This window comes from Corythoichthys intestinalis, chromosome 17, assembly GCF_030265065.1.
Source record: "Corythoichthys intestinalis isolate RoL2023-P3 chromosome 17, ASM3026506v1, whole genome shotgun sequence".
Classification (NCBI taxonomy): domain Eukaryota; kingdom Metazoa; phylum Chordata; class Actinopteri; order Syngnathiformes; family Syngnathidae; genus Corythoichthys; species Corythoichthys intestinalis.
The window spans coordinates 39,849,595-39,866,373 of NC_080411.1; the positions used below are offsets into that span (position 1 = coordinate 39,849,595).

General features: G+C 39.8%; 2 protein-coding genes across 2 annotated transcripts; one reads left to right on the forward strand and one right to left on the reverse strand.

Moving 5' to 3' along the window:
- Positions 1-552: 552 nt before the first annotated feature.
- gadd45gb.1 (growth arrest and DNA-damage-inducible, gamma b, tandem duplicate 1) lies at positions 553-15,788 on the reverse strand. Its single transcript, XM_057819584.1, has 6 exons — positions 15,742-15,788; positions 12,756-12,877; positions 12,562-12,668; positions 2,334-2,492; positions 2,043-2,250; positions 553-1,342 (listed from the first exon to the last, which is right to left on the reverse strand). Exons 4-6 carry the CDS (start codon positions 2,474-2,476, stop codon positions 1,229-1,231), a joined length of 465 nt encoding a protein of 154 aa, XP_057675567.1. The 5' UTR covers positions 2,477-2,492; positions 12,562-12,668; positions 12,756-12,877; positions 15,742-15,788; the 3' UTR covers positions 553-1,228.
- On the forward strand, positions 5,785-13,203 carry LOC130905850 (growth arrest and DNA damage-inducible protein GADD45 gamma-like). Its single transcript, XM_057819585.1, has 4 exons — positions 5,785-5,814; positions 12,589-12,695; positions 12,782-12,989; positions 13,064-13,203. Exons 1-4 carry the CDS (start codon positions 5,785-5,787, stop codon positions 13,175-13,177), a joined length of 459 nt encoding a protein of 152 aa, XP_057675568.1. The 3' UTR covers positions 13,178-13,203.
- Positions 15,789-16,779: the final 991 nt, after the last annotated feature.

The window sequence follows — 16,779 nt, forward strand, 5'->3', positions numbered from 1 at the left end:
GTCTTGACAGCTGGCAGGACACCAGATGCTGCGCGAACGGGACCCCTCTCTTTCACAACCGGCCCAAACCAGCCAGACCCAAGCCCAACATGTTCTTTTTTTTTCAGCAGGGGAACGAGTGCACTAAAACCCCAGCTCCTCCCTTTCAGCCATGCCCTGTCCTGCAGGTCGACCCCCTCCTGCAGGAACAGCAGATGGCGTGGCGTGGCTGCGGAGACATCTGCAGGACAAACAATGGGGGCCCTGTCCGGGCCGCTGGAGCTGACAGGCCCGGAGCTGTGCTATTGTGTCTTATGTTTTTCACATGCAGATTAGACGAGGGGTCTGGGAGGGGGGCGTTTTTTCTGTCTTGTGCTACAGGGGGACAACAGTGAGCAGATGACACACTACAGCCCCCCTTTGAGTTTGAAACTTTTGTTCAGACAAGTTCCACACACCCCTTTCTCTAAACCTTATTGCAACTATATTCAAACAGGTATATCCTTAAGAGCAAGTGAAAACACTGAGACAGAATTTTATTATGACTTTTTTTATTAAGACTTTCCACTTGAATTTTTGCTAAAATGTTTTTTTTTTTTAGATTTCTTTTTCAAAATTACATATTCTTGAGTACAATTCTTTTATACTTGTAACCTTAATTTAATTTAATCCAGCCATATTCTAAAGTAAAACCTTTACTGAACAGGCATTGTTTTTGTGTGTGTGTTTTTTTTTTTTAAATATATATTTAGCTTATGTTGTTGTCATTTTAAACTTCTAAAGTGAAACCTTTAGAGAATTAAGACAATTCTGGAAAGTGGGAAACATTTTGGCTGATGGCAACTGTTGTCTTGTTGCTTCGCCAATTAAGAGGCCATCTTTAAAAAGTCTCTTTTTAAGAAGTCCTCTTCCTCAGCACCGCTTCTTCTCCTGCTGCGCGTGCTTCAATTAGCGACGTGTGCTGCACACGTCGCTTCTCCTTCCTCTCCAAACCTCATCCGCACAAAGAATGAGGGTCGATGTGTCACTCTTGAGGCATACCTGACCTCATTCACACAAAGAATGAGAGTCATCTTGGCATGGACGGGACAAGAGACGACAGTGCACGAGGGCCCCTCGGGCCGGCGCCGTGCTGCCTGGATTGAGAATCCTCCTCAGGAGTATCCAGGGATGGGCTGAGACAGCTTCATCCTGTCCATCAGGATGAGCGTTAGATGAAAAGCTTCACAAAGAGGAGCTCAATTTTGCATCAGCGTCCAGGGAGGCTGATCTCGGGAACCCAGTCGTTCTGATGACGACTCTCCTCACAGAACAGGTGCAGTTTCTCCAAAGAGGGGTCCTCCCAAGCCCCTTCAGCTGGGTTCTGTTCATCAGAAAGATAGCCAAGAATTTAGTCACAGGCTCAGTACGCCCCTTTCACACTAACAAAAATGATCATTCCATACGAACTAGTTCTGCAACGATTAATCGATTAACTCGAGTATTCAATTAGAAAAAAAGATTCAAATTCAATTTTGCTGCTTCGAGTATTAGTTTAATTAAAGTGGTGTTGTCATGGTTTATTTTGAAAGTGTGCACATTCAGTTTTATTGATTTAGGTGGATACACTGCCCTCCAGTCTACCTAATTTAACATGGCTGCTCTTTTTTATGACCAACATAAGCCAATTTTTTGTTTGCGCTCATATTTTTTTTTTAATGCATTCGTATTTTAGTTTATAGGTATATTTAGCCGTTTTTTGTGAGAATATGTGTCTGAACCATTTGTTAAGAGCATTATAAAAAATAAAATTAAAAAAAGAGTTTTGTAGCATTTAAGCTAGCGGACTTTTACCATGTTAGTTAGGCAATTGTTGTTTTGTTGTACATAGATCCTTTATATATATATATATATATATATATATATATATATATATATATATATATATATATATATACTGGCTCGGCTCGGGTATTTTAATTTTTCGTGTTCCTCATCCGATTACTCGATTATTCGAACTAACTAGTTCACTGATTAATCGACTTCTAAAATAATCGACAGCTGCAGTCCTAAAATGAACTTACCGTGATGAGGACACAGTGAGCATCTTCGAGCTGCTTCGACTTGTCAGCAACAATCTCAGCCAGACGCTGCATATCGCTGACTCTTACGATGCTGATGTCGTTGTCGAAGCAGAAGGACTGGATGAGGGTGAAGTGGATTTGCAGAGCAATGTCACACTCAAAATCCTCATCCACAGCCAACACGCAAAAGGACACACTGTCTGGATCACTGTGAAAGCAGAGAGGAAACCCAGTCGTTAGATATTGAATAACAACAATAACAAGTTGGGTCATCTTAAGTGCAATACTTACAGATTCATCACTTTTGCGCACTCGTAAACGCCCACGGTGAGGGAGTCGTTGTCCATAGCGGTCACCAGCACCTCTTCCAGGGCTTTGCCAGTGCATTGAGCACGCTCGGTCGATTTCTGGGTTAGAACCTCTTCAAGAGTCATGATGAAGATGAGTTTCCTTAGAGCCACAGGTAGATAAGAAAGGCTGTGTTGAGTCAGTCTGCAGAAAGAGCAGGATGCACTCCGGGGAGGGACTCCTCTCTTTTATACAGAACAGCTCGTGCAAGGCTTTGAAAGAGCTGCTCCCTGATTGGCTGCAGCCCCAGCATGTATTGGTATGATAATACTATTGTCACACTTCTGGCTCGTGGCAGATTGATGGAGGTCATCGAGCCACGCACGCCCTCCCTTTGGGATGAAGCAGCCTGGCTTGAATCTAAAAATAGCCTAATTTACGCACACACAAAAGTGCGCTGCTTCTTTTGTGCAACTTTCAAAAGACTGAGCACGTGACTTGGGTGGTGTGAGGTCTATGTGGAATTAAGATTACGCCTATTCTTGCACAACTACAAAGAATAAAGAATGTTGCAGCCACATTTAAACGCAAAAATGCACAAACGAAGTTTTGGCAGTTGTTTTGCGGATTTTAAAAAAAACATTTATTTTGGATGTTGATAGCAGCATGCATAGAGAAAGTGCAAACTGCCCCGACTCCCCATGCAGAGGAAAGGGCAGGTGGACGATGCCATCTGTGGAGTGTGGACTAGGGGCTGGCCTGGCCGTAAAACAACCCTATTGTGCAGAAAAGCCCTCTATTATCACGGCGTCCATACAAATGCAAATGAGCAGCGCGTGCCAGAACGTTGTGCGTGCTGCTGCAGGGGTCACGTAGACCACGTGACCATCAGCTGTCCACGAAAATCCATGCATGCTTTTTATTTAATTACTGTGGGGGACGCCTAGGGACTACTTTTATTTGATAACTTTTAATATATATTTTGCACTTTTCTGCATTTTGGTCATTTGTGACTAATTCGGCAAGTACTGATTTGATTATAATTAAATTCATGTTTTTTGGACAATACTGCATCAAATTCGAGTGAGCATTAGTTTATTGCATCTACCTTTTCATTGCTCTTTTTTTAATTTGCGCGTGCTAAATAGAGAGTGATGCTGTGGTGAAAAAAGTGGTGCAGAAATCAGGTTTAACCTGATTGATTCCCTCTATTGTTCAACCGAAGGCAAAACGGCAGATGGAGAAGTGTCGCTATGAGCCCCCACACTACTAAACCCAGGTCAACCCTGACCCTGGAGGCCTGCGCACCCATCTTTTGTCCACAACTTTGCATGTGCTGCTGTCTGAGTTTTTGATTAAATTTGAATGCCAAAGAGCTCAGTCGTTTTGCGCTACAAACCTCCACAATGAAAAGCTAACTGCAAACGCTGATAAAATCATCTGCAGTGCGTGCTTGTAAACATACAAAAAGAATGTTTAGGGGCTGTTTTGTGCGACAACAATCGCTTATCAAGACATTATTGCAGCAACAAAAAGTGTTTACTTGCAAACTTGCAGTTTTCAGTTGCGGTCCCGCATGTTTGCGCTCGTAGTGCACCACGCAGGTTCCAACTTGAGGCTAACTGGAGCTATTTCATGATTTACACGTTATGGATATATAGCCTTGGGGCAGGCGCGTGCAAATCGATACGATCCTTTGTGGCTGCAACACATCTGTCTCTCAAGGCCTCCCGGCAGGCCAGCAGTCACGCGACAGGTGTTGGTTCGAGGATGAGCCTCAATACATCTCTGGTGACCCGCTGCGATACAGCAACCCCCACCCTCATTGGAGTCTACAAGTATGAATCAACTATATGAAAACTCCTGGGGAGGTCACCCTATTTAGCGTTTAATTCAGCGTTGAAATCCTTAAAAAATCTGCACGTTATTTCAGTTATTATTTATATCGGAACAACGTTGAATTAATGTTGACACCCAATGTTGATTTGTCATCACTTTTGCAACCTCGCTTAATGTTTCTCCCAACGTTGAAATCCTTAAAAAAAAAAAAAAAAAAAAGCCCGAAACGTTATTTCGATTGTTAATAATATTGGAACAATTATGTTTTCCTTCATTTTCAACCATGACGCTATTAACGCTTTCAAATATGCCTATACAGGTCCTGCTTTATTTACAGACAGGAGAAACAGCGAAAAGCTGACTAATAAAATATTATACAAATATATAAATAACACATTTAAAAAGATCGTATCAAATAAATACTATACTAATAAAAAATATATAACAACAAATAAACCAACGATATATTAGGAAACAGCGAAAAGCTGACTAATAAAATATACAAATATTTAATAACACATTTCTAAAAATATCAAATAATATAATAATAAATAAATAAATAAATAAACAAACAAAAACAAACCAACAATATAAATAAATAAATAAAAATAAATAAAAACTTTCTTTTATTTTTAATTAAATCACAACAGAAAAGTTTACTGAGCGTTAATGAAGTTATTTTAAATTTAAGCCTTCTCCGCACTCTGACGAGCTTCAGTGAATCTGAAGAATATTCACTTTTCATATCATGTAATTCAAGAAGATATCATGGATTAAAGTGGAAAAAAAAATAATTTGACTGAAACATTTTAACATTGCCGAGACTAACATTGGGGGCTGGGAGATAATATCGTATAATAATAATTTAGTTTGCCTGAACTAAGTTTTACTTATTTATTCCTTATGTTTTGTCTGACAATTAAATCCACGAATGAATGAATGTAAAGATCTTCCTCGTGTGCAGCCCACGCGCGCAGCAGGTGCTGGCCCGACTGCCTTTGTGCACCCTCCCCTCACCTTCCCAAGGGGGACAGATGGCGCCCTTCGGTCGTCATGGTGATGGATGCAGACAGAGAGATAAGAGTAGAAGGTATCTCCAGATGCCACGCGCCTCGAGTGAAGTCGCTCTTTTATACTTATGCAAACTAGTGAGTGGCGCGTGCCGCTGCATTTAACTTATACATGCAAGCATGTCCTCAGAAGTTGTAAAAGTCCGACTCTTGACTCCACGTGGTTTGCTTGCATGTCATCAACATTGCAATTATGAGAAGGATAATAAATTTAAGTGTTTAAAATACCAAATGCAAAGTTGAAATGTCCCAATTCTGGAGTTTAGGGGACTTAACTTTCTGTACAAGTTGTCACTTGTTTACATAAAATACATAGTGGCGTTTATACGCACACAAATTGTAGTAGATCTTTAAAGAAACACCTGCATGCGATCAAAAGTTCTGAGATAATTTCTCAGCATATCATGAATGGTGCAATCTACTAGCACTGAAACATGATGATTTTCACAAATTGAGTTAATGGTGGAGTAATTGATCAATCGTTCAACTCCTTTTGTCCCTAATGCTTGCGATCAATCTAAGAATTCTAACACAGTCAATAGCCGATGTCCCAAGAAAAATGGATTGGATGTAATGCCGTCAATGGTACTGAAACATGATAAAGGAACGAGTAAATAGAATAATCCAGCAAACAATTTCGTGATATATTGATTAAATTGATAGATTTGTCAATTAAATTTGTGAGTAAGCAAATTTTTTGGAATTACCGAAATTTTCGGACAATAAGGCGCACCTGACTATAAACCGCCACCCACAAAATTTGACACAAAAATGGCATTTGTTCAAAAATAAGCCGCACTGGACTAAAAGTCGCAGCTCCTCACTGTATTATGGGATATATACACCAAACGATATTCACCTGTAACACTTTATTTGGCAGCGCCGTTGGAAGTCACTCACAGCAGGGTGTGCTGAGCATATACATTGTTTTTCCTATCCTAAAACAGCCGTTTTGGTCCAAATTTGTCATGCTCTTGTGTTTCCTCCATACATAGCGTGCTCAATGGCAGTACACACGCATGCTATATAGTTTACATACTACTACTAGGCTACAACAAAGACAGCATTCTATTTCGCCTACAGTGCGTGTTGGAGTTTTTGTATTGGAAATAAAAGGGCCTGTGTATTATAATGCAAATCTGCATTGCTAGACAGTGCAATGACACACAGAGACATTTGAAAACTATAAGGTCCGATGAGCCTTAGCTTAGCACCCCCTTTTCACAGCACTAAAATAAATTGAAGACGAATATCCAACAAAGCTCTGCACGACGACAGCTCAACAGCAACAACAAGCAATAATATGGCTACAATGTAAGCATGTCTTACCTATTTGAGGACATTAAAGGTAGATTTCCTTTCTGATGTTTTGTCTATGAACTTCTTCATCATTGGCTTAAAGTCCATTTTTATCTAGGATGGCACTATGGATATGCAGTAATGTCTCGGTTGCGTATTCGGAAGCGAATGGCCACCCAGCCCGCCAAAACCTGCCAGCTTTTTTATCACTTTATGTCGTATTTTTGGTTGGTGCACTTTATCATTTATTGTTTACATATGTTCGCTGTGAGTCTGTGACTTATTTACATTTTACACTTCAAGTATATGAGGAATAAAGCACAGGTTTGGGGTTGAAAGTTGTTTTGATGTTTAATTTTCAACAAAAGACAGTTCACACACTTGATACATCATCACTGATTGAAAGTGCCTCGTTGCTTTTATGATAACGTGTTTAGCATCAAGGCTTCCAACGCAGTTTGGGAAGTTCCATAGCCACCAGAAATCTGCTATGGCTTTTCACTGGCTGGTTGTAGGACACAGCAAAGAAATCGGACAAAGCGCTGGACAATGCAGCTTGCTGGCTTCCACCCAATGATGGAATTCGTGATGTGACTACCAGTCTCTGTGCAGCATCAACAGTCGGACAGACCACCTCCGCAACCGTCTTCTGCATTGCCGCATTTCAACATTTGTATGATCAACATTTGTTGTTCAATGTTGATGAGCTGAAGATCCACATTCATACATTCCATCTCCGTTGCCATTGTTGTCTTACCAGAAGAAAACTCAAGGAATTTGACAAGAGTGTCCCAAAACCGCACAAACACAACGCAACACCCCTCTAGTGGCTTGGTGGTGGATTACAAAATAACACGTTCCCTTGCTGCAGGACTATCGAATGCTCATTGATGCTGTAGGGTCTACATTGTCGCTAAGCCGTCACCGCAAAGCAGAAACATAACTCAGGCTTTACTCAACGTGACCTGGTAGCAAGCAAGGTGTCAGGTGGTAACCATGTTATTAACAAACAAACAAAAAACTTTTTCAACATACAGTATATATTTAATCACCAAAGTTAAATACGCTATTGTTTCAATATGTTTTATTTTTATTTTTTATTATTTTTACCAAACAAACAAATCAAACAAACAGGGGGTGCTACAGTACCCTCAGCACCCCACTTCCGCGCCACTGTAAGATATGACAGTGATAATTATGACATGACACTGTCATGAACATATGACAGATGTCATTTAGTGTTATCTGGAAAATTATGTGTTATCTCACTTTTGAATGGATGTAAATGGTCCGAGCTGGATATAAATGGAGTAAGTGACAACATTTGTCGAATGACACTTAATGACATCCGTCATAAGCATTTATTAATGCTCATGACAGTGTCATGTCATAATTATGACAGTCTTATGACGGCACTGTCAAATAAAGTGCTACTATATTTATTAGTATATTTATAGTATATCTATAGTTATTAACCCACATGAGCCGCACTGGACTATACCCGCAAGATTCAAAATGAGGGAACAAAGTAGTGGCTTATAGTCCAAAAATTACGATGCAGGGAGCCCTCATTTTTCGCTGTTAATGGGGACCAGTACTACCCCCTGCCGAAAATGTCAAATCCGTGAAGTAGAGGTAGAGCGCATTTATATTAAAAATAATAATAATAATAATAACTTTTTTTTTGGTGTGTTCAATGTATTTATTCAGATTTGACAGCATTGGAAAGAGACACATACAGTGGGCCAAATACATTTTTAGTCAACCACTAATTGTGCAAGTTCTCCCACTTGAAAATATTAGAGAGGCCTGTAATTGTTAACATGGGTAAACCTCAACCATGAGAGACAGAATGTGGGGAAAAACCAAGAAAATCACATTGTTTGATTTTTAAAGAATTTATTAAGTATTTGGACAATACCAAAAGTTCATCTCAATACTTTGTTATGTACCCTTTGTTGGCAATAACGGAGGCCAAACGTTTTCTGTAACTCTTCACAAGCTTTTCACACATTGTTGTTGGTATTTTGGCCCATTCCTCCATGCAGATCTCCTCTAGAGCAGTGATGTTTTGGGGCTGTCATTGGGCAACACAGACTTTCAACTCCCTCCACAGATTTTCTATGGGGTTGAGATCTGGAGACTGGCTAGGCCACTCCAGGACCTTGAAATGCTTCTTACGAAGCCACTGCTATGTTGCCCTGGCTGTCTGTTTGGGATCATTGTCATGCTGAAAGACCCAGCCACGTCTCATTGTCAATGCCCTTACTGTTGGAAGGAGATTTTCACTCAAAATCTCTCGATACATGGCCCCATTCGTTCTTTCCTTTCCACAGATCAGTCGTCCTGGTCCCTTTGCAGAAAAACAGCCCCAAAGCATGATGTTTCCAACCCCATGCTTCACAGTGGATATGGTGTTCTTCGGATGCAATTCAGTATTCTTTCTCCTCCAAACACGAGAAACTGTGTTTCTACCAAAAAGTTCTATTTTGGTTTCATCTGACCATAACACATTCTCCCAGTCCTCTTCTGGATCATCCAAATGCTCTCTAGCGAACCGCAGACAACCTGGACGTGTACTGGCTTCAGCAGGGGGACACGTCTAGCAGTGCCGGATTTGAGTCCCTGGCGGCGCATTGTGTTACTGATAGTAGCCTTTGTTACTGTGGTCCCAGCTCTCTCTAGGTCATTCACTAGGTCCCCCCGTGTGGTTCTGGGATTTTTGCTCACCATTCTTGTTATCATTTTGACGCCACGGGGTGAGATCTTGCATGGAGCCCCAGATTGAGGGAGATTATCAGTGGTCTTGTATGTCTTCCATTTTCTAATAATTGCTCCCAAAGTTGATTTCTTTACACCAAGCGTTTTACCTATTGCAGATTCAGTCTTCCCAGACAGGTGCAGGTCTGCAATTTTGTCTCTGGTGTCCTTCGACAGCTCTTTGGTCTTGGCAATAGTGGAGTTTGGAGTGTGACTGACTGAGGTTGTGGACAGGTGTCTTTTATACAGATAATGAGTTAAAACAGGTGCCATTAATACAGGTAAGTGTAATAAAGGAGGAATGGAGCCTCGTTAGACCTCGTTAGAAGAAGTTAGACCTCTTTGACAGCCAGAAATCTTGCTTTTTTTGTAGGTGACCAAATACTTATTTTCCACTCTAACATGGAAATAAATTCTTTAAAAATCAAACAATGTGATTTTCAGTTTTTTTTTTGGTTGAGGTTTACCCATGTTGACAATTACAGGCCTCTCTAATCTTTTAAAGTAGGAGAACTTGCACAATTGGTGGTTGACTAAATACTTATTTGCCCCATTGTACGTATAAGAAGTATGTATGTTTTTCCCTCCACAAAATATAATTAAAACAAATAAACAAAAAAAACCTTATATATATGTTTTTATAAATGTTTTTTAAGCATTGCAAATGGAATAATTATGATATAATTATATAATAATGAGATATATATATAAAATAAAACAATGATTTGTACATGAATATATGCATACTGTATATCTTAACATTTTCAAATAAAGCACTGTATTTTTTTTTTCAATTGAAAAAAATCTTAAATTTGAAGCGCAAAGTAGTGAGGGATCACTGTAATCTGATAATTCTAGATCAGTGATTCTTCGGGGAGTAAGCCTCAGGGGTTTGGTGAAGGTTAAGAAACGCAGAGCCCTATTTTGTACGCTGACTAAATCTTGGCAAAGTGGTGTTTTAGACCAGGTTTTGGACTGCCCTCAATTTTCAGGCTTCATTCCATTTCTTTCAACTGCTACCCCTCTATCTAGCGGGAGGAGAAATCGGTTTGCTCAATGGAAGATTGACTGGCACTTGGTAAGAGGAAGTATAACAGACCTACAGACAGCGTAAACTGCGTAGCTAATAAAAAAAAAAAAAAAAAATAATTGCGTCATTTTACGACATGAAAAAAGTATGTGATGCGACAATAAAATGAGAATATAGACATGCAGCAAAGAAGTGTGAAAACGAAATGAGTTTAATTTCATTTACCAACGTAAAAATCAACAGCAAAAATCAAAATTATTTGTAATAAATTTGAAATCTCGAAGAAATTTGAACAGGAATTCACTTAGACTGGGGGTCAGCAACTCGCAACTCTAGAGCCGCACGCGGCTCTTTAGGGCTGCCCTAGTGGCTACCTGGAGCGTTTTCAAAAATGTTTGAAAATAGCAAAAGATGGGGGAGGGAAATATATTTTTAATTTTAATATGGTTTCAAACAACAAACGTTCTTCTAATTCGTTAATATCGTAATGAAAAACTGCAGAAAAAAATGCATATTTACCGTATTTTCCCCGTTATAAGGTGCATTGGAGTTTAAGGCGCACCTTCAATGAATGGCCTTTTTTAAATTCGTTTTCATGCATAGGGCGCATTGCATTACAAGGCACAGTAGTAGTAGTCGTAGTAGTAGTAGCAGTAGTAGTAGTAGTGGTTGGCGTTGCGTTATGCACCCACTAGATGGGGATGAGCCAAATGGAATGATTTACCAATTATTGATCTGTATATATACAAGGCACATTGGATTATAAACTTTTGGTGAAGGCTTTCAGGTGCAGTAATCATAATGGCTCATTATGTATTTGTAGCTAAATTAGTTATTTTGATACTAGGCTAATATAGCTACCGTAATTGTCGGACTATAAGCCGCTACTTTTTTCCTTCATTTTGAATCCTGCGGCTTATCGTACAGTGTGGCTTATTTGTTGATTTATTTGGGTTAATAGGTAACACTTTATTTGACAGCTGCGTCATAAGCCCGCCATAATTATGACATGACACTATCATGGGCGTTACTGAATGCTTATGACAGATGTCATTAAGTGTCATTCGGCACCTCGGATATTTTACATCCATTCAAAAGTGAGATCATTCGCTGGATGACACATCTGTTTTAAATATTCATGAATGCTCATGACAGTGTCATGTCATAATTATGATTGTCTAATGACAGTCTTATGACGTCACTGTCAAATAATGTGTTACCAAATACCATAACAAGCAAATAATGAAACAACTGGAACAGTAAGTGAAGAACTAATTAGCACAGAACATGAATTTTGATTGTTTTTTACATCTGTAGTGCTGCTATGCATGCTTGGAAGCATGTTGGACAACAACAGTGTTGACAGCAAGTGGCAGCAGAGGTTGGCTGTCTCCTCCGAGGGAGCAGTGATTGCCAATTGAAGCTTATTGAAGCAATGAAGCTGTGCAGCGGATTGGTTGAAAGCTTAATGGTGGTTCATTTGGTCTTATGACAGTCATATGATGCCGTTGTCAAATAAAGTGTTGCCAGATAATGTCTTTTGGTGTAAATATTCCATATTACAGTGAGGACAGCTGCGGTTTATATGCCAGTGTGGCTTATCTATGAACAAATGTCATTTTCGTGTCAAATTTTGGGGGTGGCGGCTTATAGTCAGTTGCGCCTTTTTCCAGTCAAAATTCATGAAACATCTATCACCGTCAGTGGCGTTGAAACGATCTTTAGCGGTGAGGGAGTTAATATGACTCATTTTCACATTATACCTTCATCATTGAGTTTTCAAGTTATTTTCATTAATTTGTACTTTTTCCTTGTTACATTTTTTTCCCTTAAATATACTGCATATTATTTCCATTATTTCTCTAAGAATACGTTTTTAAGGCTGATATTATAAAAGATGGGCCATTCTGAAATGTCCACAAACACATTCAAACATTCACAAGCTGGACATGTTTATTTTTGTCAGAACTTTGACAGAAGTGTGTCCTTCTTGTGTGGTTTCATTATTCCAAATCATCAAAAGGTCAGAAAGTCTCTCCATCTGATCCTTTCATTCAAAGGCTGCTTCACTGACTTTGGAAGACTTCTAAAGGCACGCGTCCCCAAGGGTTGGCTGAGGACAGCAGGCCTGTTGTAGCCATTGTGCATGAAAGAGCCAATCAGAGAGTGAGCGTGTGCCAGGACATTAGTATAAAATGTGGCCTAGACTTTGAGGGCAGCACAAATAGCTTACCATCAAATGATCCATTTGCAATACAAGCTCACTATGCAGTCTCCTGGAAAATCCCTCAAGGAAGCTTTGCTCGCTGCTCAGAGTGAGGATCGACTCACTGTTGGAGTCTATGAGAGTGCCAAAATAATGACTGAGTAAGTTATAGTACACTTCAGTATAACTTTTATCATCAACAAAATGTTGCAGCCACTAACCATGTATTTCCTCTCTTCTTTCACAGTGATCCAGACAGCGTGTCCTTCTGCGTACTAGCCATGGATGACGATTTTGAGTATGATATCGCTCTACAGATCCACTTCACCCTCATCCAGTCTTTCTGCTTCGACAACGACATCAGCATCGTAAGAGTGAGTGACATGCAGCGCCTGGCTGAGTTTGTTGCTGACAAGTCGAAGCCGCTCGAAGACGCTCACTGTGTCCTCATCACGGTACGTTCATACGGGATGATCTTTTTTTTCTGTGTGCTTGTGACTAAATTCTTGGCTATCTTTCTGATGAACAGAACCCAGCTGAAGGGGCTTGGGAGGACCCCTCTTTGGAGAAACTGCACCTGTTCTGTGAGGAGAGTCGTCTTCTGAACGACTGGGTTCCCGAGATCAGCCTCCCTGGACGCTGATGCGAAATTGAGCCACTCTTTGTGAAGCTTCTCATCTAACGCTCATCCTGATGGACAGGATGAAGCTGTCTCGGCTCATCCCTGGATACTCCTGAGGAGGATTCTCAATCCAGGCAGCACGGCGCCGGCCCGAGGGGCCCCCGTGCACTGTCGTCTCTTGTCCCGTCCATGCCAAGATGACTCTCATTCTTTGTGTGAATGAGGTCAGGTATGCCTCAAGAGCGACACATCGACCCTCATTCTTTGTGCGGATGAGGTTTGGAGAGGAAGGAGAAGCAACGTGTGCGTGTCGTGTCTCACGCAGCACATGTGGCTCGAAGAAGCATGCGCAGCAGGAGAAGAAGCGGTGCTGAGGAAGAGGACTTCTTAAAAAGAGACTTTTTAAGGATGGCCTCTTAATTGGCTGAGCAACATGACAACAGTTGCCATCGGCCAGAATGTTTCCCACTTTCCAGAATTGTCTTAATTCTCTAAAGGTTTCACTTTAGAAATTCAACAATGACAAGAAATAAGATAAATACTGAAAAAATAATGACATATACCTGTTCACTAAAGATTTCACTTTAGAGCATGGGTGATCAAATATAATGGGGGGGAAAACTTTAACATTAGTAACTTAACTTTTGACTCAAAGGGTTCAACAAAACTAAAAAACAAAGCTACGAAAGAAAAGATGAATACACGATATATGTAACAACAAAATGTGTTTACCATGTCAAATGAATGAAAAACTATGTTTTTAAAGAACAAATAAAATTTTTGAATACATCAACTCCCTTTCTATGTTTATTCTTTTTTCACTGTAGATAAAGCTTTTCCTCGCTTTGGAAATTTCATTGATAGCTTAACGTCACATATTTTTTAGCATTTATAGAAAGGCTGAAATGTGTGGGTGTTTTGGCTCATATTAACAATTTTTTAGGTGTAGGTAAAAGTTCATTGACCACCTAGCAACCATCAACAACAAAATATAGACAAATATAAGTGCTTTCATAAAATATGCCAGATTTTTTTTAATACGGTCCCAGATAGCAGACATTGAAATGATGTTGAATCAACATTCCGCTGTCAATCATCATTGAAAACGCTGATACCCGACGTTGATTTGTCATCACTTTTGCACCTTCGATTAATGTTGTTCCAACGTTGAAATCCTTACAAAACCCAAACCTAATTTCGATTATTATTAATATTGGAACAACACTGAATCAATGTTGTTTTCCTTCATTTTTAACCATGGTGGTATTAATGCTTTCAAATATGCCCATGTTTAGAGGTCCTGGTTTATTTACAGACAGAAGAAACAGCTAGACTGACGAATAAAATATTATACATGAACGAAAAAAAAAAAAAATCGTCATCTCGCCCACCCGGGCGGTATGGTCTCTCCTTTCAAGCTCGGGCCCTCTACCAGAGGCCTGGGAGCTTGAGGGTCCTGCGCAGGATCTTAGCTGTCCCTAGGATTGCGCTCTTCTGAATGGAAACATCGGACGTTGTTCCTGGTATCTGTTGGAGCCATGCACCCAGCTTGGGGGTTACTGCCCCTAGTGTCCCGATCACTACTGGCACCACTCTTGCCTTCACTCCCCACATTTTCTCCAACTCTTCCTTCAACCCTTGATATTTCTCCAGCTTTTCATGTTCTTTTTTCCTGATGTTGCTATCGCTCGGGATTGCTACATCTATCACTACTGCTGTCTTCTGATGTTTATCCACCACCACTATGTCAGGCTGGCTGGCCATCACCAGTTTGTCTGTCTGGATCTGGAAGTCCCACAGGATCTTGGCTCGGTTGTTCTCGACCACCTTGATTCTGGGGTCTCCAGTCCGTACTCAGCACAGATGTTACTGTACACTATGCCTATATTTATATATATATTATATATACATATATATATATATATATATATATATATATATATATATATATATACACATATACATATATACATATACATACATATATACATATACATACATATATACATATATATATATACACACACATATACATATATACATATACATACATATATACATATACATACATATATACATATATATATATATATATATACATACATACATACATACATATATATATGTACACAGTATACATAAAATAAATAATTTAATAATAAAACAATAAAACTAAAAACTTGGCTAGATTTCAAATTATTTTCAATTCAATCACAACAATAGAAAACTTAGCTAACACTCAGTAAAGTTATTTTTCAAACTCATGCCTCCTCCTCAGTCTGACGAGCTTTGCTGCAAAACTTTGCCATTAACGCGGTTTGGGGCATTACATAGCCACCAGCTACCAACTGCGTCCCTTGGACTAAAGGGTCAGTGGTTCGATTCCCGGCTACGACTGCCCACTTTCGAAGTGCCCTTGGGCAAGGCAGTGAACCCTGATTTGCCTCCAATGGGTTGACAGCACCTTGCATGGCAGCAGCCCCATTGGTGTGTGTGAATGTGTGCGTGAATGGGTAAATGTGTGCTAATGTAAAACGCTTTGGGCATGGTAACCATGCAGATAAATGCGCTATATGAGTACTGACCATTTACCACTTCTGCACAACAGCGGCAAATGCATATTGTGACGCGGCCATCCCTATCTGCCTCTTCAGTGAATCTGAAAAATACACAAAAAACGACGTTCACAGTTAATTCATATCAAGGAATTCAAACAGCTGCCATGGGTTAGTTTAACATACTTCAGTATTTTGTGGTGAAGTGAGTTTCTCAACAAATCTCACACCAAATTAGGGCTACATATGGGAACGGAGCAAGCTAGTTAGCTAGCTACGGTGAAAAAATGACCAAACTGTCTTGGTGTTCAATAAATTAATTTCGACAAGGCTCGATAGTGTCATATCTAGTGATTTTAGCGCTTTAATTGGAAATAGATTTATGTTTGCCTGAACAGAGTTCTACTTAGCTAACAATCAGGCTAAGTAGGATCTTCGCTTGTATGCCTATCACAACCCGTGTCTTACAATTTCGGCAACTTTGTCACATTGTGTCAGGCAAACGTTTTATATACAACTTTGATGACAAGCGCGGTTTATTCTACCGTAAGACATCATTGCTAATAAAAGCTCTGAAGAAAAGCAACAGACTTACCTTTAAATATGGCTATCCTTAAATGAGGCATTTCCAGTGGAGTTCGTTTGAGGTGATACGCTGTCATCCCGCTCACCCACAAACACAACTATTTTTTGACCATAGCTCCCGCTCATCCATAATTACTTTCATCATATCATAATTCCCAGTCAATCAAAAATCAACTATTTGTCATGAATATTTCATCAACTATAAAACAATGTTAACCCAACCATCGCCTGACACACCATAGAACAATGTTGTTTCAACGTCACTGTCAGCTGTCATCAGTATTTGCAATGTTGATTCAACATTGTATATTTTTGAAAATTTCAATGTCAGCTATACTGATGATTTCGATGGAAAATCAATGTTTATTTAACGTCTGTCTGCTATCTGGGGTGGTACCTCTACTTATGAATGTCTCTACATACAGATTTTTCAGGGTAAGACACGCCTCAACGGGAAAATATTGCCTCTTGTTAAGAAAGAAA